The 22,640-nt window shown below is 41.3% G+C and overlaps 1 protein-coding gene across 13 annotated transcripts in view; it reads right to left on the reverse strand.

The window, feature by feature from the left end:
• Positions 1-19,225, reverse strand: part of caska (calcium/calmodulin-dependent serine protein kinase a) — a 291,499-nt gene extending 272,274 nt beyond the window's left edge. For 5 of the 13 annotated variants that reach the window (XM_037539390.1, XM_037539386.1, XM_037539394.1 and 2 more), the window contains exon 1: positions 18,197-19,223. In XM_037539390.1, the coding sequence (XP_037395287.1) occupies positions 18,197-18,255 (59 nt within the window). In that variant the 5' untranslated portion in view covers positions 18,256-19,223. Of the gene's footprint in view, positions 1-18,196 lie in introns of all 13 variants that reach the window. The other 8 variants (XM_037539396.1, XM_037539384.1, XM_037539383.1 and 5 more) reach the window with 4 other exon arrangements.
• Positions 19,226-22,640: the final 3,415 nt, after the last annotated feature.

Consider the following 22,640-nt stretch of genomic DNA (forward strand, 5'->3'; position numbering starts at 1 on the left):
CATCATGTCATATTTAAAATGATGCTTGATTAGCTGTCAATACTCTAACAAATGTCTAACATAACGGCAAACAGTACTGTGATACAGTATCAGAATATGTTACAATTTGAGGGTTTTTTTCATAAGCATCATATTCGAACAAACAGAATGCACCAGTATTGACACATTTAAATACTATAAAAAAATGAAGAGTACAGTGATTTTTATTCAACATCTCTTATACTATGCAGCGCTAAACCCAGTTAACCATGACTAATTATGCTTTCTGTGTAATGTTGGTCAACGTTCTTTAAGTACCACCAAAAACCACAATTCGCTTAAGAAAGCATGAGGTGTATGGTCATTTATACCGCTTAGCTATAACATTGACCTCCTCATTTCTACACTCATTGTCCATTTTATCAGCTCCACTTACTCTATAGGTGCACTTTGTAGTTCTACAGTTACAGACTACAGTCCATCTGTTTCTCTGCATACTTTATTAGCCCCCTTTTATCCTGTTCTTCAGCGGTCAGGACCCCCATGGACCCTCACAGAGCAGGTACCATTTGGGTGATGGATCATTCTCAACACTGACGTGGTGGTGGTGTGTTAGTGTGTGTTGTGCTGGTCTGAGTGGATCAGACACAACAGTGCTGCTGAAGTTTTTAAATACTGTGTCCACTCATTGCCCACTCTATTAGACACTCCTACCTTGTCAGTCCACCTTGTAGATGTAAAGTCAGAGACGACAGCTCATCTGCTGCTGCACAGTTTGTGTTGGTCATCCTCTAGTCCTTCATCAGTGGTCGTAGGACGCTGCCCATAGGACACTGTTGGCTGGATGTTTTTGGTTGGTGGACTATTCTCGGTCAAGCAGTGACACTGAGGTGTTTCGAAACTCCAGCAGTAATGCTGTGTCTGATGTTACCATGATGTGATAAAACATTGTCATACTGTCATACATTCCTTATATCATGCACAAAATGTGATGATTTGAGCTAGGAAGGTTTACTTCTCCTTTAGCCCAGCTGTTAGCGAGATTAACCTTAGCCTTTTAGTGAAACTAAAGAAGCAAACTTCAGACATTATGTCTTCGCTGATCAAATTTTGTAGTAAGGAAGAAATAATGTAAATTATTTTTTGGCAATATATCGCTTTAATTCGTAATGGGGTAGGAGCATATGGAGGAAGAGCTCCCACATCGTAGTTTAGTTTACTATTTTAAATGCCTGGAAGTGATGACATGTCCTTAGGGCCTCTTTGAACATATGGTAGAGACTAAGCAGCTGATGCCTTCTTTAGATGCTTTTAGAGAGCAACCTCTGAGTTACTTAAATGCATGGGGAGGTCAGTAGGTCAATAGAACTCTTATCAAATAATACTTCCACTCTCACTCTCTCTCCATGCATCAGACACTTCCATGCTGGCCAGTAGTTCAACACAAGCAGGCCGTTTGAAGTTAGTTCACTTCTACAGCAGCTCCACAATCAATAGCTGCCAGCCTATACTGACCAGCCATACAAAATCCCACAAGGCAGCAGAAGACTGACAGACCCCAGAGATGCCTGTCTGTGTGTGCTGGTGACAGACAGAATGGAAATGTTATTTGATAGGGTTCTATCGACTTTATTAACATCTGCTGGCATCAGCTGTGCACTGATGCTCTGTGTGCCTCACTCTGTGTCATTCTTCCAGATACAGTCCCCATACATAACAGTTAAACACGAACAAATGATGGTTGGGACTTTATTTATCCTGCTGCACTACATGCAGCATGAACAACATGAATAAGTGGCCCATCTGCAGGAGTGACATGTATGGTTTAACAAGCAGTGAATCAAAACAAGCAAGGAACACAATGGCTATCGAACAGAAAGGCCAATTCAGTTTGTGTATTCAATTTGGTGAAGCTACAGGTGACTACAGTGTTGATTACCAAAACAAGAGTAATTCACATCAATCATGACATTAATAATATTATCAAACTGCAGTTATTGTACTTAAAAAGCAAGATATAAATTTTGCCTCCTGTCTCTTTCAAACAATTATTTGTCTGCCTCTAATTAATTCCTATTTTAATGGTGCACTTGGTTTTGACAGCTCAGTACGAAGCTTTATGAACAAATAAAAGGTTACTGTCAGATGTGATGAGGCACAGAAAAGTGGTACACTTACCAAAAGAAATGAAAAGTAGACAGCAATCTAGGACACACTATCAGTAATCGGGTGATTTCCTTCATGTCAACGGGCCACAATGAACAACTAATCTGTGCCTATTGACCTGTGCACCTCGTCACATTTCACATTTTGGGATAGAACGTGAAATCCTAAGTTTTAAATGCCACTGAATTTGTCAAGTCATGGGTCCTCATATGTGTAAAATGACCTAACCACTGTTGAGTTTGGTGACATACAGTAATTCGACCTATAACTTTCTCAGCAGAGGAGGAAGAATCAGACAGGTCAGATGCACTGAAAATAAAATCCCTGAGTAGCACCTGTAAAATAGGAAATTACCCCCAGTACCATGACAGGTTTGAACCCATCCAACAGGATTTAAGGCTAACCTTAAAGCCAGCCTCAAAAACAAAGGGGACTACTTGAGACACAATGGACTAGACAGAGGTGATAAATTGACGTCTGCATTTTTATTTTCATTTGAAACGGGACTGAAACATCCCTGACTTGGCCACTCTGAAAAACTGGATAACAATGGTGTTGATCACATTGTTTTTATGTCACATTATCTGTGCTCATTTGTGCTATAATGGTATAACAGTCATGACAAAATCATACCCGAGGAAGAATTTCAACTGGTCTACCAGATGAAACAGTTATACCGCCCACTACCATTTTGGCCACTGAATATACAGAGTTGGTGCCCTGTAGAGCCACTTTCCTTAGAAATGAAGCTTGAAAAATGATGTTAGAACTGTGAACAAAAGTAGAACTGCAGAATGATTTATAAATTGATTACAGTCAAGTAGAAGAAAGAATCTATGTGGTCAGACTATAAGTTTAAGAAGGATGTGATGTTCTACTGAACATCCTTGAGCTGATAATTGATCAAAAATTCATGATAATTTAAACCATGCAAACTGTAAAGGGTACTTGGAAAGACTGGCGCAACCATCTAAGCACGGGCCCTTCCATCAGGAGACTGATGGGTGGCTCTCTCTGGGTGGGTAGAATGGCCCTCCCTCTCCCCCGTCACTCAGCGAAATGCCAGCCAGTGCAACTCATGTAACAGAACTGGCAGTTAGCGTTCTTCTCCAATGATGCTACATTAGCAGCAGCTCAAAAACATGTGGTGGCTTGCTTTAACGTGACTCAGAGGAAGCTTGTGTTGCCTTCACCCTCCTAGTGCTGGTGTTGTTGTGTGATTGGGGGCGGGGGGTGCTAACTAGTGGGTGGACTTAATTATGACTAAATTTGGAAAAAAATTAGAAAAGAAAATCCCCCCAAGAAGGTACTTGGAAAGATTGCACTTGGCAAAAAATGCCAGGGTGCCTTCAGAACTAAGACCTACTTTCTTGCAGAGAGTCAAAGGGACAAGCTCAGCTAGAAGCAGCGTGTCAACATGCAAGATCGGTAATATTTTGGTTTACAGCTAAATGATTCTTTCTTCGGAAGACACCTTTGAGATACACGATAGTTGTTTTGATGTCGGGGGACTGATTTCTGGTACTTGTCCTGGTAAACACAAAATACACCAACACGTTTCTATTATTCTGGCCACAAATTCTTAATTTTGACCACAAGATTTGTAGGCTTGGTGGCCTCAGTGGCCAGTGCAGATTTTTATCTCTCAACACCACTGCAAATAATTATGAATGTGTGAACCTGGCCCATAGCAACAGCCAAAATAAAGCATATTCTACGTTTAAAATTCCGCATAATGTTGAGTTGTTTATGATCTCAATTTTGACAGTACAAAATAACTGCGAGCCTCATTACAGATATGGCGAAGTACGGAAATCGGCAGGAATGCAATATTAACAGAAGACTTTAAAATGGAGAGAAAGTGTTGCAGAGATATGAAATCTTCTGTTTCAGTGCCATGCTCAAGGCTCGAGGCTTCCATTGTTTGTGAGAAATGAGCAATTCCTTCCTCCTCCCGCCTCCAGGCAAGCTGCAGATGAAATATAAAATGTACTCATCCGAATGTGGAGCGGCAGCCCTTTTAGCATGCTAATACTGACATATGATGCTGTGACTCCAAGTGACAAAGACTGCATCATATTTTTCAAGCAAACAGCACAACAGAGTGAGAGGATTGTGCATCTGTCCACATCATCCGACGCAACAACGTATGAAGTCAATATGATGGGCTTAACTGAAGGCACAATGTGCTCACACAAGGACAGCTGAAAAAGATGGATGGGTGGTGGTGCAAGGCAGAGTGCCTGACCATCAGAAAGAGAAAGAGAAAGAGAGAGAGAGAAAGAGAAAGAGAAAGAAAGAAAGAGAAAGAAAGAAAGAGAAAGAAAGAAAGAGAAAGAGAGAGAGAGAGAGAGAGAGAGAGAGAGAGAGAGAGAGAGAGAGAGAGAGAGAGAGAGAGAGAGAGAGAGAGAGAGAGAGAGAGAGAGAGAGAGAGAGAAAAATGGGGGGTGGGGGGTGGGGGTGACACATGTAGCCTTAGGGACAGAGGGAAGGCCAGGCTGATTGGAGAGGGACAGAACTAATGGGGGCTGACACGACATACAGTGTAGGGACTCACTGGTGGCTCACAACAAACAAGAAACATCTGCAGCCACCTACAGCTGTGTTCAGCAGCTTACTACACAATTCAGTTCATAATTCAAATACTACACAATCTTATATTAGGAGTCACTATATTAGCTATCAATCTAGCAGTTTAAGCAAGTTAGCCTTTGATTCTAAAATGCACATACATTATGTGGCAAAAAAATGTACATAGGTGGGTGTAACCACCAGGAAAACTGTCAACTAAGCATTGCCGATTTATGGAGAAGGAAATTTTTTATTTACTGATTCATCATGACAGCCCTTAAATTATGTATATTTTAGCAATATATGCTACAAAATTACAAGAAAAACCTGCCACAACACCTTTTCCTGTTCCTGTAAATTTACCATTTTGGAGATATACGTTTCTGCCCTGACAGTAACGGGACAGTAATGGGATATTCATCGCACATTATGCAGTTTTGCCAGTGAGATATATATATGAATATATATACACGAATACACAACACACAAACATATTTGTTTTGTTTTGTTTTTTTTTTTTTTACAGAAAACCGCAAAATGTATAACATCACTGCTATTAAAAATGACAACCAGAAAACCAATGTATTTACCTGTAATATTTTATGCTATTTCCATTCCTAATACCATATTGTGATATCATATACTGTATTAGAAGGTTAGATAATCGTTGTTATATTACATCTTTATATTGGTACATGCCTAATTGAAATATAACTGGTATTAATAGCCCTACCAGAAAGTTTGGAATATGGCAGTCATTCCTTGTAGCAACCTAATCATGACAAATTCTCCTTTCTGACATTGCTCTGCCATGGTAAGTCAAAATAAGCTGTCAAGACTGCAGAATTTGAGTCAGTGCTGTTGTATTGTAGAGAAGTTACCTTGGAAATGTAGTCCAATTAAGATCAGGTTCAGTTCCATTCAGTTTGTTGGTATACAGTTTTTTGTTTTTTTTTGTTTTTTACACAACACACATTGTCACAATGTTATCATGTCCCACAGCAAAACAGCTAGGAATGCCTTCAACAGAACAGCCCCTGAAAGAGGCTAAAGGAGAAGAGGCAAGGAGTAAAACAGTGAGTGCCCTGGCAGCTTTAATAGGATGTTTTTGGCTCGTGTGGAGTCAATATGACCACAGCTGTGTGTAGAGCTCTCAGACTGAGATAAGGCCAGGGTCTCTCAGGGCACAACACCAGAGGCTATGCACCAGAGTGGTGAGTGACAGGGCGAAACATGGCCCTGCAAGTGAGAGGACGCTGCCTCACAGCAGAACATGCTGCTTCACAGGGCATCTACACAGCCAGGGACACTACAGGATGCTTAGAGAGACCACCCTAGAGGGGTTAGTGTTGCAGAAATGGAGAACACAGACCCCAGAGCAGGGAAATAAAGAAATAAGATTATGTTTCCAAAGTTGGAGACTTTAAAATCATGCAGCATTAACATTACGCACAAGACAGAGTTTAAACAGGATTTAGGTACGCAATGGTGAAATAAGCAGGCTACAGAGTTTGGTCTTGGAGAACGCACACAACCAAAACACATAGTTGTATGCCAGGAGTGCATTTATTTCCCTTTAGAGTAAAGCTGTCATGATTACTTGACAAAGCTGATTATTAGCTGATGACATAGACTTTAAAAGACTGTTTTGTGATTGAGGCATCATTTCCTTGTCAAAGCGTCATTTACTTACAAAAGCCCCTGTCTATAATGCTCTATAAAGGTATGACGGCCTTATTGACAGATTGCAATATCCTACAGGAAGCACAGGAGGCAATATGGCTTGTATTATGTATTTGGTCTACAGAAGAAGAAACCGCTAGTTGTACTGATGGAACATTGAATGAATCCTGCAGCAAAGTGAAATGAATTAAGCAGACTAGTTAGATAAGATGTCAGAATTTGACTGGCAAATTCAAATTTATGGAAATGAAAAGTATTTTTTGCAAGTGCCGGCCAATCAGGTTTTTGAAATGTGACGCAGTAAGAATTTTTTAACACAGTGTCATGCCCACAGTCGTTACACACTGAAGCTGAATTTTGAGAAGATTCATTACTCAAAAGCACATCAACTGAGAGAACTGAACTGCAGCAGCTGACACACTTTCAAACAACATTACTGTAAGGGATGCACACTGATCTCAAATCAGTATCAGCTGATACCTGCTTAAAACAAATTACCAGCAACTGTCAGTTCTTTAGATTTAACTGGCATTTCAAACTAATATTTGATGACATATTTATTGTACTTTTGAACAGCAGAATGTGCAGAAATGATCGCATTTTGTTCATTTTACTACATTTGTAATCTGCTACAAATAAGTGTTACACTTCTCTGTAATGTTAATCCAATTCATCTGGGCTCAGCATACATTTTTATGCTGGATAACTAAAACGATAAAAGGATATGATATATAGCTTGCTTTTACTTTGTATTCCTTAACCCCAAATTATATTTTTCAGTTAAAAATAAAATATGGTTTGTAACAAAAAATACAACTTACAGGAATTTGTATGATACACCATGGCTACAACATTCCCATTAAAGGGCTGCAGTGATACTTGCTACCTGCAGCTATATGGATAGGAACTTATTAACCCATGCTTAAAGGTTAAATCGATTATAGAAATAATATTCAGTTGAATCCCTATTTAAAGCCTGGTATGCACAGTGCGATTTTAGAAACATTGTGCTTTGGTGAAAACAGTCAAAGCCTACGATTTAAATGCTCACTGTATGAAAACACTGGGTCTGATTGGCATGCAGCAACATGGACATGCACACTCGCCTGAGTACCAGGTGAAAATATTAAGAAACACTCTACTGCCTGTATTGCAAAGACAAAAAAAAGATATTCAATTTTATACCTCACAATTCCATTTAGTCAAACAGAGCAAAGCTGGCATACAGACTATCTTGTCAACTTTTTTGTGTGTTCATCTACATAGAATTTGTATGTGTTCTGTGTATGACTTCAAGAAAGTGTTTGAGATCTGCTCAAACTGAAAGACATTCAAACAAAATTGCAATTCAAAATGGCAAAAATTCATGCAATTGTGCAACTTCTCAATCAGAGCCTGATGAGACAGCTAATTGCTTCTCCCCTTACACTGCACTACGCACCATGGTCCATGAAGCTGCATTTCAGCCCAACCCTGAAATTCAGTCAGCTACAACCAAATCTGGCTTAAAAACAGGTTAAACCTGCACAGTGTATGTCTGGTTCAAGAGGCTGTGGTTTTAGTTCATTCAGAAATGTAAAGTACTGCATTGGAAAGAACATAGCAAAAGCGTACTTATAGAGTCAACAGAGTTGGAGCCTAGTTTCAAACACCAACTTTGTGCCCCCACATTCATTCATTTGTAGGGAACACTTCGGGATCCCCAAGCATTGTTTCACAGGAGTCCACAGTGTCCCATAGCAATACCCCGCTGACAGTGGCCCCTTCACGCGGGTGAGTAATGCGCAGCGCCCACCTGCAGTCTGTGGAGCAGGAGGAGAGAAGTAGGCCGTGAGATCCAACGGCCACAGCTGTGCTCCACAAACTCCACTCAACTCACTCTTCATCCTCGCTACACTGCAGCAGTCAGCAGCTCTGGTACCAGCCAGGTAAAGGGGGAGAGGTCACCTACGGCACATTTCCTCTGCACAGTGCAGCGCAGCGAGAAGGCATTAGCTTTCACAGTGCCGTTTGGGAGGAGAAAGTGAAAATAATACTACTATTGGAGCATATCCATCACTTCAAAAGGCACAGGGAAAAATGGGTGTTTTACAGCCTTTTGTCATGGGAGATGTCTTAAAACTCTGCTCACGTTGGGAAAGCAATCAAACAGTGTCTGCTGCAATCTTTAATGAGGCAGCAGGGCTGGTGACCTGAAAAGTACTGCTTGCACTCAGTACAGCAGCATCCATTAAGCTGAGATAGTCGTACCGACAGGACCAATTGCCTCTTCAGTGAGGAAAGAACTGGAGCAAGACTACAAAAAAGTTAAAAAAAGAAGTCAGAGGCATACAAAGGCTATGGCTATACACTTTAGTACATGTAACTGTCTCTAGGAATTATCTTAGTCAATGCATACATGAAAGTTAAGTGAAAGAAGTCTAGGATGCAGTGATTACAATTATGATTACAATTATGATTACAATATGTATAATAATATGGATTATATTATCTATACAGGATTGCAAGACCACACTGTGAAGTGAATACAGTTACAGTTTATGCTATGCAAACATATGTGATGTATTGACACATAAAGGAATGGTTTCAACTGTTATACTGAAATACAGTAAATGACATTCCTAAAAAAGAACAACCAAAACTTCTGTATTAAATAATGTTGTATCATAAAAGTTTCAAACTATTACAGCCTTGCATGGCATTTACATTTCTCCAGCGACTCAATGCATTGCAACAGATCCAATTCATTTTCTTAGGGAAATGACAGCTCTGTCAAACGCTGAAACTCCGTACATGATGGGACCCGTGCATTAAAAGGCATGCAGTGCCTTGAACAAAGTTGAGTGGTATTCAAAGCTGAGCGGAGCTAAAACTTTATGCAAATGAAGCTGGCTGACAACATTTTTAGGTGATGTTCGCATGATTAGTATGTACATATAAAACATCTGTTCACCATTTCAAACATTCGCACAAAATATGGAAGAACAGCAGCAAATATCAGCATTTTGGTAAATATTTGCGTAATGATATTCAGTATACACATTTTTTGATGAAGAGAAGGGGTTCAAGAGACAGTGTAGCTCACAGAGGCCACGACGTGCTTGCCCCCAAAATCTTAACTACACACGTTTACAGAACTGTGCATCAAGCAAATGCTGATCTGGTAATCTGGCAAGTCAGACATCTGCCTTGACTCTAGTGCTTTTCACCATATAACTTGGCCATGAACCATTTACCATGCCAAGAGGAGGCTGTTTGATAAACATGCAAAATGACTATTCCAATAGCTGTGGCCAGCCTTCTGTGCCAAAGCCACCATTGCTACTGGACAGCTAGCCTCAGCCTCAGACACTCAGCCACATGGAACTGGAGCATCTGAAGCTGAGGCTAACTATCCAGTAGAAACAGTGTCAAGAGGAGAACCAAATAATACTAATAAGAACCATAACTAGTGAGAAGTGAATGGGGCAGTTTATGGATCAGCTGGCAAAAGAGTTTACAAACATTACAAATATACGACCCATCTTTAAAATACAACAAAAACAGCTGGTAAGCATTAATTGACGAGAAGCGAGAGAAAATTACTCTTCTATATACTTTGGTTTGGACACTGCCCCACAGCGCACACATTCACATTAAGTGCAAGTATGTTAGCAGATACCTGTACAACATCTGTGAATGCCTGTGAACGATGCATGTATATTCACCAAGGAGTTTTATTACTGAAAAGCCAAAAGAAGAAACATATAATGAAGGAGTATCATTACTTGCCTAGTGAGCTGCAAAGGTGTTTTTACCCAGGCAGACGAAACGAATAAATATTTAATCCACCTAGAGTGCGAACACTATACTGCCGTTGATGTGTGTAATTGTGTGTAAAAGTCCCATTTCAGCTAAACCTCATCTCCAAACCACAGTGGACAAGTGCTCAGGCAAAACTCGGCCAAAAACGTTTGTGACAGCAAAAACAGAGCCAGTCCTCTCGGACACTTAAGCAGCCACTGAAATACTGCACTGGTTTTTTTGACCACACTCTGCAAAGGAGCTTAGACATTCCTCTAAAGGCCTTCTTAATCAAACTACACAAGGTCAATGACCTGTGAAACTGAAATCTTTCTTCAACTTTAAATGTAGGACTACACAAGAGGGCCAGACAGTTTCTTCACAATATGTTCTTAGATTGTTCACGTAGGATCTGAACAGGTGATATAAAATTATTGCTTATGACCATGATCTTAAAGAAATAATGAGGTTTTAAACAGAAAAACTCTATATCTCTATACTAAAAAACCCTCAGAACACTGTGAAGCAATCATTTTCAGAATCTCTGGTGGCTTCTACACTTTACATACTAACAACTATTCCATTAAAGAGAGTATTATTTGCCAATGGCTACCATATATGAGAGACCAGGGCGTCTCTCATTAAGAGTAGAGAAGTGAGTTTCTGTGTTTACATCCAAAGATTTTTGCCAATCCGAAAAACAAAACAATGAAAACAGACTACAGATTACAGATTCAGACGGAGGTGTTTATATGTACACTCTATTCGACAATGGAAAATCTTCGTTTACACGCTCACTACAAGTAATCCGAAGCAAAATGACGCGCATGCGTGGAGAACCACTTCGAGTAAACGTTACCATGACAGCGAACATCATGTGAGGTCCAGTCGGCGTGAGATGAGTTTCTAGTTGGCGGGCTTGTGTTTCTAATTGCTTTAAACTGATGTCAGACTCAGAAAAACGTCCTTTACATGTACTTATAAAGGAAGACGTCGTGTTCTACATAAGCTGGACGTCCGTCCCACCGCCGTCTTTTAAAGCCCAGAGTATAAACCTCGTCTCCTCTGCAGACCAGTTTCTGCTCCGCCATGTTGAACGGTATAAACCTTTCACTATGACGCGGCGTGCATGCGCAGAACGTACTTATACCTTCTGATTGGAGTGTAATCGGATTCAGGCGTTTATCCGGCTATTATTCTTCTGTTTAACAGATTATTTAGAGTGAATTGTGAGTGAATAAATCTCCCTTACAGTTTTCTCTTGTCCCAGCAGTTTTGAACATAAGTACATTTATCATAAAATGTGTTCACTATTTTAATTGTAACATTTCACTTAAAACTCCTTATTTTCTATAACATTTACACACACATTATATATATATATTTATAATGTGTGTGTGTGTGTGTGTGTGTGTGTGTGTGTGTGTGTGTGTGTGTGTGTGTGTGTAAATGTTACCATCTGAGGTTACCATCTCCTACACTCTTAAAAGTAAAGGTTCCTAAATGTTTTTTTGGCTTTGACATGCTGTCTAAGTAAAAACCTTTATACCTTTATATCTCATCACTCCAAAGAAGAACCTTGGCACTTTTATTTACTGGTATCACTTTACTTAAGGGTAGTGTTCTTGACACCTACACAACCCTTTTTAGACAACTGATGAAAACCTTACAGAAACATTTCTAAAGCCTTATTTCAACAATGTCAGTTTTTATAATTCTTACTGAGATGAAAAACATCAAACTTGACAAAAACAGCCTTTCCGTCAATTGGTGCTTTTTGGAATAAGTCTTTCTAAATGTCTACATAGGTTTACATAGGTCACAGTTGATTACAAACGTTTTGTAGGTGTCATGCAGCTTTACGAATGCTGCCTTACAGAAAGTGTACCCATAACTGTGGTAAAACACTGAGTATTCAAAATGAGCACAACACCCCATGTCACCACTGTACAGCCTGCTAGTGATGGAGCTCAGAGTAATGCGAAGCTGCATAAAGTCACAACACTGTCAAACTAAGTCATGCTTGTCATTTGCCAGCATTTGCTCCAAACTGGCCGCTCCAGGATGTCATTCAACTGGTGTCCCCAGAAGTGAATGCCTCTTGTCCTCAAATCAAAGTGACACACACTAGTGACCTCACTATCTGCATTCAGAGGTTCGCTCTGAAAACACAGAGGAGCACGTGCCTCTAGAGGGTGAGTAGTGGAATGTATGCTAGGCCGTTTTCTTCATTAGGCTCATTTTTTCAGGGATGGGCAACTTAGATGAAAGTCAGCCATCTTAAACGGCTGGTAGTGCCCTTCCTTATGGGACCAGCAATCTAATAAAAAGGCTCCTACAAAGCCACAGGCATGCCTGTTCGCCTCACCGCAGACTAGCCTGCAGGAAGCCGTATCATAATTCTGTATGGTCATTTTCCACTGTGGGGGGGGGGGTCTCTCTCCGTAGAACATGCAGACTTCATCTGGCCTGGGTGTTTCAGTTAGGTGAGAATGCAAATGCAGAACCTCAGTTTGCTTGACGTATTAAAGGGCACACAGGTTGTACAATCAACCTTATATCTGCTACAGCTAATCTTGTTGCATATAGATTTTAAAGGCTTAATCCTGTTTTGTGTAGTTTAATTGTCAGGTTTGAAATTGATTGGAATAAAACTGCTGGACAGCAAACTGAGACCTATGCCTCCAGCTTGTACTGCTTTGCTGACTCTTCCATGCATCAGCAAAATGCCATTAGACTGCTACATCCTCCTGGCATCAGTCTCAGGCTATTAGCGCATTAGTGCTCCAAACAACAGCATCACTCAGCTCCTACGTTTTGGTCTTGGTGTGACTGCAATGAATCCCTGAGCAACAATACAGGCTCAGTGCAATATGAGACTTCTCTGTTAGCTAAGTGGCTTAAGCCAAAAGTTACAGATCAGCAGACAGCACAGTCCAACTGGACAGTCTTAACCTTTGACTTATTTTATCCAGCTGAGTAATTCTGTCCTATCAACATAGGCTGAGAATATATGACTCACTAGGGCTGCAACAAAACAGTTTAGCTACAACTCTACCATAGATACATACTTTCTTTTACAACCCCAATTAAGTTGGGACTTTGTGTAAAACATAAATAAAAACAGAATATGATGATTTGCAAATCCTTTTCAACCTATATTCAATTGAATACACTACAAAGACAAGATATTTAATGTTCAAACGGATAAACTTTATTGTTTTTTGCAAATATTCACTCATTTTGAATTTGATGCCTGCAACACGTTCCAAAGAAGTTGGGACAGGGGCAACAAAAGACTGGGAAAGTTGCGGAATGTTAAAAAAAAAAAAAACACCTGTTTGGAACATTCCACAGGTGAACAGGTTAACTGGAAACAGGTGAGTGTCATAATTGGGTATAAAGGGAGCATCCCTGAAAGGCTCAGTTGTTCACAAGTAAGGATGGGGTGAGGTTCATCACTTTCTGAACAACTGCGTGAGCAAACAGTCCAACAGTTTAAGAACAACGTTTCTCAATGTGCAATTACAAGGAATTTAGGAATTTCATCATCTACAGTCCATAATATCAACAGAAGATTCAGAGAATCTGGAGAAATCTCTGCAAGTAAGCAGCAAAACCAACATTGAATGCCCGTGACCTTCGATCCTTCAGGCGGCACTGCATTAAAAACCCGACATCATTCTGTGACGGATATTACCACATGGGCTCAGGAAGACTTCATAAAACCACTGTCAGTGAACACAGATCGTCGCTCCGTCTAAAAGTGCAAGTTAAAACTCTGCCATGCAAAGGGAAAGCCATATATCAACACCCAGAAACGCCACCGGCTTCTCTGGGCCTGAGCTCATCTGAGATGGACTGACGCAAAGTGGAAAAGTGTCCTGTGGTCTGACGAGTCCACATTTCAAATTGTTTTTGGAAATCATGGACGTCGTGTCCTCCAGGCCAAAGAGGAAAAGGACTGTCCGGTTATCAGCGCAGCGTTCAAAAGCCAGCATCTCTGATGGTGTGGGGGTGTGTTAGTGCCCATGACATGGGTAACTTGCACATCTGTGAAGGCACCATTAATGCTGATAGGTACATACAGGTTTGTATCCAAGCAACGTCTTTTTCAGGGACGTCCCTGCTTATTTCAGCAAGACAATGCCAAGCCACATTCTGCACATGTTACAACAGCGGGGCTTCGTAGTAAAAGAGTGCGGGTACTAGACTGGCCTGCCTGCAGTCCAGACCTGTCTCCAATTGAAAATGGGCGGCGCATTATGAAGCGCAAAATACGACAACGGAGACCGCGGACTGTTGAGCAACTGAAGTTGTACAACAAGCAAGCATGGAAAGAATTCCACCTGCAAAGCTTCAACAATTAGTGTCCTCAGTTTATAAACGCTTATTGAGTGTTGTTAAAAGGAAAGGTGATGTAACACAGTGGTAAACATGCCCCTGTCCCAACTTCTTTGGAACGTGTTGCAGGCATCAAATTCAAAATGAGTGAATATTTGCAAAAAATAATAAAGTTTATCCGTTTGAACATTAAATATCTTGTCTTTGTAGTGTACTCAATTGAATATAGGTGGAAAAGGATTTGCAAATCATCATATTCTGTTTTTATTTATGTTTTACACAACGTCCCAACTTCATTGGAATTGGGGTTGTACCTGTTTCCTATAATTTTGCTGTCTGTGTAAAGTAAAGCATGTTTTAAACTAAAATTGCTGATCATTTCAGCACCACACTGCTGTAGAGACGCTTGCAAAATGCTGAGTACATTTTCATGAAAAAATAATATTTAGGTAGTGTCACTACCTCTTTGACCCAGAAAACAGCAAAACAAGTGAGTAAACAAATCAATAATAAGCGCTAAATGATCTTGGCTGCACTCAGAAATAAAACAAGATGCATACAACAATCAACGAAGCATCATTCATTTTTTATAAAGCAATAGAAAACATGGCAGCACACAGAAAACTGTTGAGGTCATGGGTTTAACAGGCTTGGCCTTTTATATTTGTTGCTATGAATGCACAAGCTGTAATTCTAAGCTTCAAGTCTCTTTTTTGCTGCTTACTACTGGTAGCATGCCAGCAGAAGCATGTTCAAAAATAGCACCACATGAGTGTTTTGTTTGCTTCTTTGGACATGTAGCTTCTGGTGATACAAGCACAGATTAGTCTATAATGTGCTGTTACTTTCTATTCAGTGGTGTGTGTCAGTAATGATACAGAGCACATAGATGTTAGCCTAATGCAAATCTCTGTTAATGGTAGGCCTACTCATTTTAAAGAATGAAATACTGAGTTTCTGTATGCTAGCTTCCAGCCCAAACCCCGCCCCCTCCTGCCACACCTCCAGATACCAACACTGATCTCAAACACTGCAGTAGATCAGCCCCCAAACATTGTGGTGCTGTGAATTTTCCACTGACAACTGCATCCTTACCCTAAGTCCCTATTAATCTAACTATGATAAGAATGCTATTTCTGACAAATAAAAAAATTATTAGTGTCCATATTGAAGCAATGTCAACATGCTGGGAATAGACATGTATTGGCAACAGGATACGGTAAAGTAGCATGGCAAGATCATCTTGGCTGCCTGCCCAGTGCTTTATTAGCAATCTGTACCACATACACAGATTGGACCTGGAGAATGAGGAGGAAGTGAATTTGCTTAATAGATCCCCTGTGTCTAACGATGACATAAGGGCCTAAGAGTGGACATGCTAAAAGAGTAGATCACTCAGCGCACGACGAGACACAAAGACTAGGAATGCCATGATCATGGAATTTTAACTGACAATTCATTTCCATACTAATAATTGCAAATGTTACATTTTGATTGGTCAAAATAGTCACATGCATAATGTAAACCAGTTTTACCTGATTTTGGTCAGAATTGTGGTGGTTAAAAGACATGCATCATATTTCTTTCACACCTTCTAATGTGTAAGAAAATACAAATAAATCAACAGAAATCTGCTCAATTTGGAAGAGTACATGGTATTAAGGAAATTTTATTTATTCTGATTGGTTGACCCACAGTCTTCACACTCTGAACTGGAACATCTTTAAAAGCAATTAACAATTTAGTTGTCTTTTTTATGAAAAACTGCATTAAAAGTAGAAACCTAAAGTGGCCAGATCAGCTGATTAGCTTTCTTGCTTCCTAACTGTCGATATTTAGTAGCTCCTAACCGACAAGAGACTGTCGTCAAATCATCAAACATTATTCACAGTAGGCCTCAAAATGTGTTACTAACAAACAGCAAATAAACAAACATTCACCACAGCCCTCTAAACGTGTTTTCAAAAATTATACAGTGCTCATAAGACCTATGATGTGCCTAAGTAAATCCCTGTTCTGCTTTTTTTATTTACATGTATTTGCCTCAACTGATGAAAATGTACCAGTTCTAATTGTGTTTGGGGCAAAGTAAACATATGATTGTGAAAATAATTGCAGGATGCTCAAATAACAGCAATAAAGCGATTATGTAATAATTGTGACAGGCCTAACAAATGCTTACAAATGTTTGCCTATTTGGTGGAGTATTTGAGATACATAAAGCATGAGAAAGATGAGGAAATACAAGAGGGAAGAGTCCAGTCCAAGGAAATCACTTGCTGTCTTCATCTGGTTCCTCTTCAACTCAAAAAAGGTACAACTTATAATGAAAGAAACAACATTAAGGCTGAAACTCCAACAAAATGCCTGCAGCCACCAGTACAGCTGTTTCTATGCTTACACGTGTGACCACGCAGCTAAAAGCTTTGTTTCAGTGTGTGTATTCAACTTTCTGGGCCTGCTGATACATGTGTGGGCCCACCCTTATGTCACAAAATCTCCAGAGTCACCAAACTTGTACTGCAGATTAGCACAGCAGGAAAGAACTGAGAGCATCTTGCTTACAAACTTTTTGCTTGTTTTTTTGCAACAGCTGAACCATTAGAACATTAAATACAGAACCTCACGATCACAACTTCAGATCAGCAGATACAAAGAAGCAGCTCATAGAACAGAATGTGCAGGGACCTCTAACACACCCACACCCACACAAACACACCATCACCCCATATAAACAGCACTCACTTTTGATTACATTTTAAATGCTGAAAAAAAAATCAAGCTGGATTCATTCAGTTCCTCATAACTCTTTACATCAGGGGTCTCAAACAAGCACCCCAGGGGCCACATGCAGCCCATGATCTTTCTGCCTCTTTAAAGTGGAAATGTGTCCTTAAATATAGTGCATAAAAACCTTTTTATGTACTGATGCTATACTTCATCTAGTCACACTAAATGTTATTAAATGGTTAAAATGGGCTTTAATCCCAATTGGCTAATTATTGGCCGAAACCTGCTAGCCTGTTCTTTACATTGTGTCTTATTTGTAGCCTAAAAAAGTTAATCAAGATCTGCTTAAAAGACTGTTTTTCTAATGAAGCATGGAATCTTGCAATAGTTTAGGTGCCCCCACCCCTTTTGAGAGGATCATGCACTTGGCCCCCGGTGTAATTTGGTGAGTTTGAGACCCCTACTTTAGGTACATTTGAGGGCACATAGCAAAACAACATGACAGCAGACAATCACAGGTTCCTCAAAGTCTGCCAGAGCAACAAGCTCTTGACCTTGCCACCTGCACCGAGGGCTGCACGTTCAGAAAAGACACTCCCTCAGGACCCCGACCAGGCTGACAAAACCTCGTCACACTCAATCCCACTTCCATGCCTTCAGGCAGAAAAAGAGATAAACGGCCCCAGCACCGTTCACAGTGTCTAACGGCAGTCAATGAATGTAGCTGTCAATATCACACAGCGCTCGAAGGCTGGACGGTTAGTTCCAGGAGTGGTTTTGGAGCTGGTGGCTGCACCACAGCAGCGCCGTAATGTGAACTATAACAGCCCTTTCACCGCCACCAAATGAGATTAGGCAGAAAACGAGGAAACAACACAATGAACCCCTCACACAACTGTGCACGCACAACTGCCAAGAGGTTTGCAGAGTGAACACTTACTTTCCAATGACCTCGCACAGCTCGTAAACATCTTCAAAGAGCACGTCGTCGTCGGCCATGGTCCAACAACACCACGGGGGAATTCACTCCCCGAAAGAAAGCAAGATGTGTCCACAACGGTAAATACCAAAGGATTACGGCCACTGGTGGAGCTAGTTTTGTGAGCCGAGAGTGAGGCAGAAATCTCCCGCAGACGCTCTGAGCGCTCTCCAGATTCCAACGAGCGGAAAATGATTGCTTTTCCTTCTTCTTCTCCCAAAAAGCTCCGTGGGAGTGATTCAGTTGGGGAGAGAGAGAGAGAGAGAGAGAGAGAGAGAGAGAGAGAGAGAGAGAGAGAGAAGGTGGGGGCGGAGGGAGGGGGGCAGATAAGTGAGGGCTCAGCCCCGTTTCACTCTCTTCTGCCCCACCTTAGCCTTGTTTCCCCGGCCCCCTAATCCGCCGCTTCAGCACCAACAGTCAGCGAGCTTTAAGCGGTACAAACAACTCGCCACATTCACAGTCACAGCTCTCCCGTCCGCGGTCAAAGTGGTTAAGAGCCGCGTGACGCTTCAAACTGCAGCAAACTCCCTCGCTGACTGGCTCCGGGAAGAGCCGCGCGCCTCGCTCACGCTAAGCGCGCAATTCGTCGCGTTCAGGCGCTGCGTTTCGTACACAAGCGCGCGCGCCTACCTTCCGAGAGGCACTAGGACTCGTGAGCTCGGCTCGGCTCGGCTCGGCTCGGCTAAGTCCGTCCCTCCGTTTCTCCCACCCTCCCGCTCTCCTCCTCTTACTTCACTGTTGCTCTACTTTCCCTCTGCTCTGCTCGCGCCGCCGTTCCTCAGCGATATTCCTGCTTCCAGAACACCCCGCGGGCTGTGCTCCAATACGCGGGCTAGAACGCTTATCCAGGGAGTAACTTGAACTTGAAGTCTTGCCCGGCACGTGGACGAACGCTCAGCTAGCTGCTGGAATTCCTCCTAGGCCGACCTGCTACCGCAAAGACTTCTGTCAGCGGCTGAACTGTATGAGCCCGCGAAGCGTAGTTCGAATTCTACATACTAGGTAGGACGCGAGCACGCGCATTGGAACACATCCCGACTCCGCCTCCCTCCAGGTTATGAAACTGGATTGTCGAACGCCATACTGGCTCTGACCGGGACAGACGGGTTCCGGATTTACTACGGGAGAGACACGACAGCGCTGAGGGAGGGAAAGAGAGAGGGTGACGAGAAACTCGTCACAGTGTCAGTCCACAAACTTCACTCCTTTAATCCACAGACTTCTTCAAATTCACTGAACAGCTCACAGCATCATTTGGACGTGTAACATTCAACAGCGCGCGCCTTTTCTTCCTCTCTGGAGTTCCCCATACGGAAATGTGAAATATGGCAATACGTGGATTTCAAATGAGTTACTTATATCAGCATATATGGACGCCCCTATGTCCAACGCATATTTCTCACTTATGTTCCAGATATTAAGTACAGATGTCCAATGGCCCTTTATGATATATGTGCATATGTAGCCATGAATCAGATATCTGTATGGACCTGTTTATTAGTTAATCCCCACATAGCCATTAAGCAGTGACAAATGTGATATGGCAAACTGGCAGTTCATAACTTTATTAAAACTTTATAAAAACACTTAAAATTCAATTTCTGATACACTTGAGATTCAAGAGTTTTATTGTCATATGCACAGCAGAACACGCAGTTACACTGTACAATGCAATTCTTACTTTGCTGTTCCTCCATACACCAAATAAAGTCTTAATATAATCTTAGAAGAAAGTCCCAGATTCCATTTGCACAGGAAAGCTCCAAAAACAGAGCAAGCACTGGTTGGTGCATGAACCTTTTCGCTATGACTCTGACCTGGGTCTAACGTTTCATAGAAGAGCTATGTAAATTTAATATTACTTGTTATTACTTTCCGTATCGTTTATCTCCCATGTTTTCTAATTCTCCAGCCACTTTATGTTTCACATAGAATAGAGATGATTATTTCACAAATCTACATGACTCTAGGATATAAAGTTATATTTGCTCTTTGCAAATTTGGTCAAAACACAAAATATTCAAATGATTCCATACAGTTCTCAGCAGAAAAGGAAATGATTACCAGAATAATGAACCACACAGCAGAGATAAAGTGTAGAAAAGATCACAAAGAATTTTTTCAAGGCCAGGAGGACAAGATGCTTTTCAAATCACAAGAATGACAGACGTTCAATATTTGGTGTGATGTCCTCTATTTTGCATGAGGCTTTGAGGCAGGATACATGTGCTGGAAAGCTTTATTGTGGCAGTCCATCACCCTTAAGCCCTATTCCAAAAGTCACCCTAAAGTGCAATGAGGGGGGTAGTTTTCTCTGAGGAGGGAGTGGTTCACCCATGTGGTTTATGTGAGAAATAGGTATTGTTTATTAGCTAGCTGGCATCTCTCTGATTTGGCCTACTTTTCTGGTGTTTTGAACTCATAGAAATAAAACGTGGGCTAACTGTACATGTTTAAAATTCACTTTATCATTGCCAGTCCTCCTACAACGACCCTACCCACTCCCTTCATTCATCATTCCAGCTGCTGCCAGCGAGCAGAAGATTTAAGGCCCCACTAGCTAGGAAGAATGGGTACAAATAACCATTTGTGCCCTCTGCTGTGACCGTTCTGAATAAGGACTTAATAAATAACCTGCCAACATAGTTAATGTGCATTGCCGCTGTTTTAAGTATTTGTCTATGTTTTAAGTATTAATGTGCCAGATTACCAGACATTCATTATATTTAATAATCAGATTGCTTTCCATCATTTGACTGTTTGCATCTTTCCTACACCTTGACTTCATCCGGCTTCGAAAGGCATTAATGCGGTGGCTCCTGTCAGGAAACTCATTCTGTATATAAAACTGGGAAAACCTGAAAGCAGCATGAGCACTGTGGTCCTGTGGTCCTCCTTAAAGACTGCACTTAACTGACGCCATATGCATCAGACAAAGGTGGCAAGAGACCTTGAGGGCTCAAGGTTTAGAAGTGTGCATCTGAGAGTGACTCTTCAGACATGCAGGCTAATAAATAAATGCATTAACTCACACTTGAATATCGTTTTACCTGTCCAGGGTCTATCCTGCCTTCCGCCCGATGACTGCTGGGATAGGCTCCAGCACCCCCCTCCAGCCCCCCCGTGACCCTGAGGGAGAAGCGGCTTGGAAAATGGATGAATGGATGGATGGATGAATATCGTTTTCTCTGCTAGGTGTAAAGGCCTTTAAACAGCTGTAAATGGAATCACCCTCTCTGACTGGACCTCACCTCTAAGTCAGGGAACTGATGCTGAGGCCTCACTGATGCATACCTCACTGAAGGCATCTGAAATGAGAAATGGGATACTACAGCAGATGTCTTCAACTCTTGACCTTGAGTCTTGTTTCTGGTCCTGGATTTTGTAATCAATGGGTCTGACAGGTCTGACACTAGGCAGCCATTAGACCATTCTCACACTTCTGCGTTCATTAATGCAGAAGCATAAACAGTAGTGTCAAATGACTTCTGGTATTATTGTAAACAATGGCTGAGACTACTGGCCAGAATAAATGCACCAATGATTCAATGAAACATCCTTACTTGAGTTTCCACTCAATTAGTTTCAATTGAGTGGAAACTCAATTAGGTAAAAAAATGTTCAAGGTCATCTGCTCATTTTTCAAAATGTGTCATTTTTAACAAGGTAACAGATCAGAAAAGAAGGCAGGTAAAAATGACCCGAAGAACTAATGCGGGGCTGTAGGACAGTTTAGCTTGTATTTGTGTTCAAAAATGCTCAGCTCAAAAAAAGAAATGTTAATTCATTGGCATATAAACCATCCAAGACACTGAGACATGGAGGTTTATTTAAAAACCTTGAGAATTAGACGTTGAATGCCCTGCACCACTTTTCACTTTCATGTAGAAATACAATGCTGTGTCTCTTTAGTAGTTGCTCTGTTTAAGGTGGTACGTTTAACATGCGCGGAGTGTAAAGAATTGAACCTGGTGGATTTTTCTTTTCCAAAATGAAGTGCAATAAGTGCAAGTTTCTTTAGTTGATCTGTTTAGGACTGTGTGATGTGGTGTTGAACATAAAGATCTGCTGTACTTCTTCTCTTTTCCTCACTTTGCAAAACTTGCCACAGACGAGTTCCTCGCAGTTCAACAGCAGATTCACTGCTGCTTTTTCAAACAGACTATTTGCAACAGGCTGCTCAGCACAGATGTTTACCACTGCAGCAGGCATGCGGGGTCTGATAAAGCTCAAACGTTTTCAACTTTTGCACGACGCGATGCACCTTGACCAAGTCAAACTAGCCTTTCATCCATGTTGGAGGGACTAACAGACACACCAGCAGCTCTCCTATTGGCCACACTGAGGCCAAAGTAACATTTTTGAGGGAGGCTGAAAACCTACGACCCTCCATTACTGATCTGTT

This window comes from Pygocentrus nattereri, chromosome 6 (genome assembly GCF_015220715.1).
Source record: "Pygocentrus nattereri isolate fPygNat1 chromosome 6, fPygNat1.pri, whole genome shotgun sequence".
NCBI classification, from domain to species: Eukaryota; Metazoa; Chordata; class Actinopteri; order Characiformes; family Serrasalmidae; genus Pygocentrus; species Pygocentrus nattereri.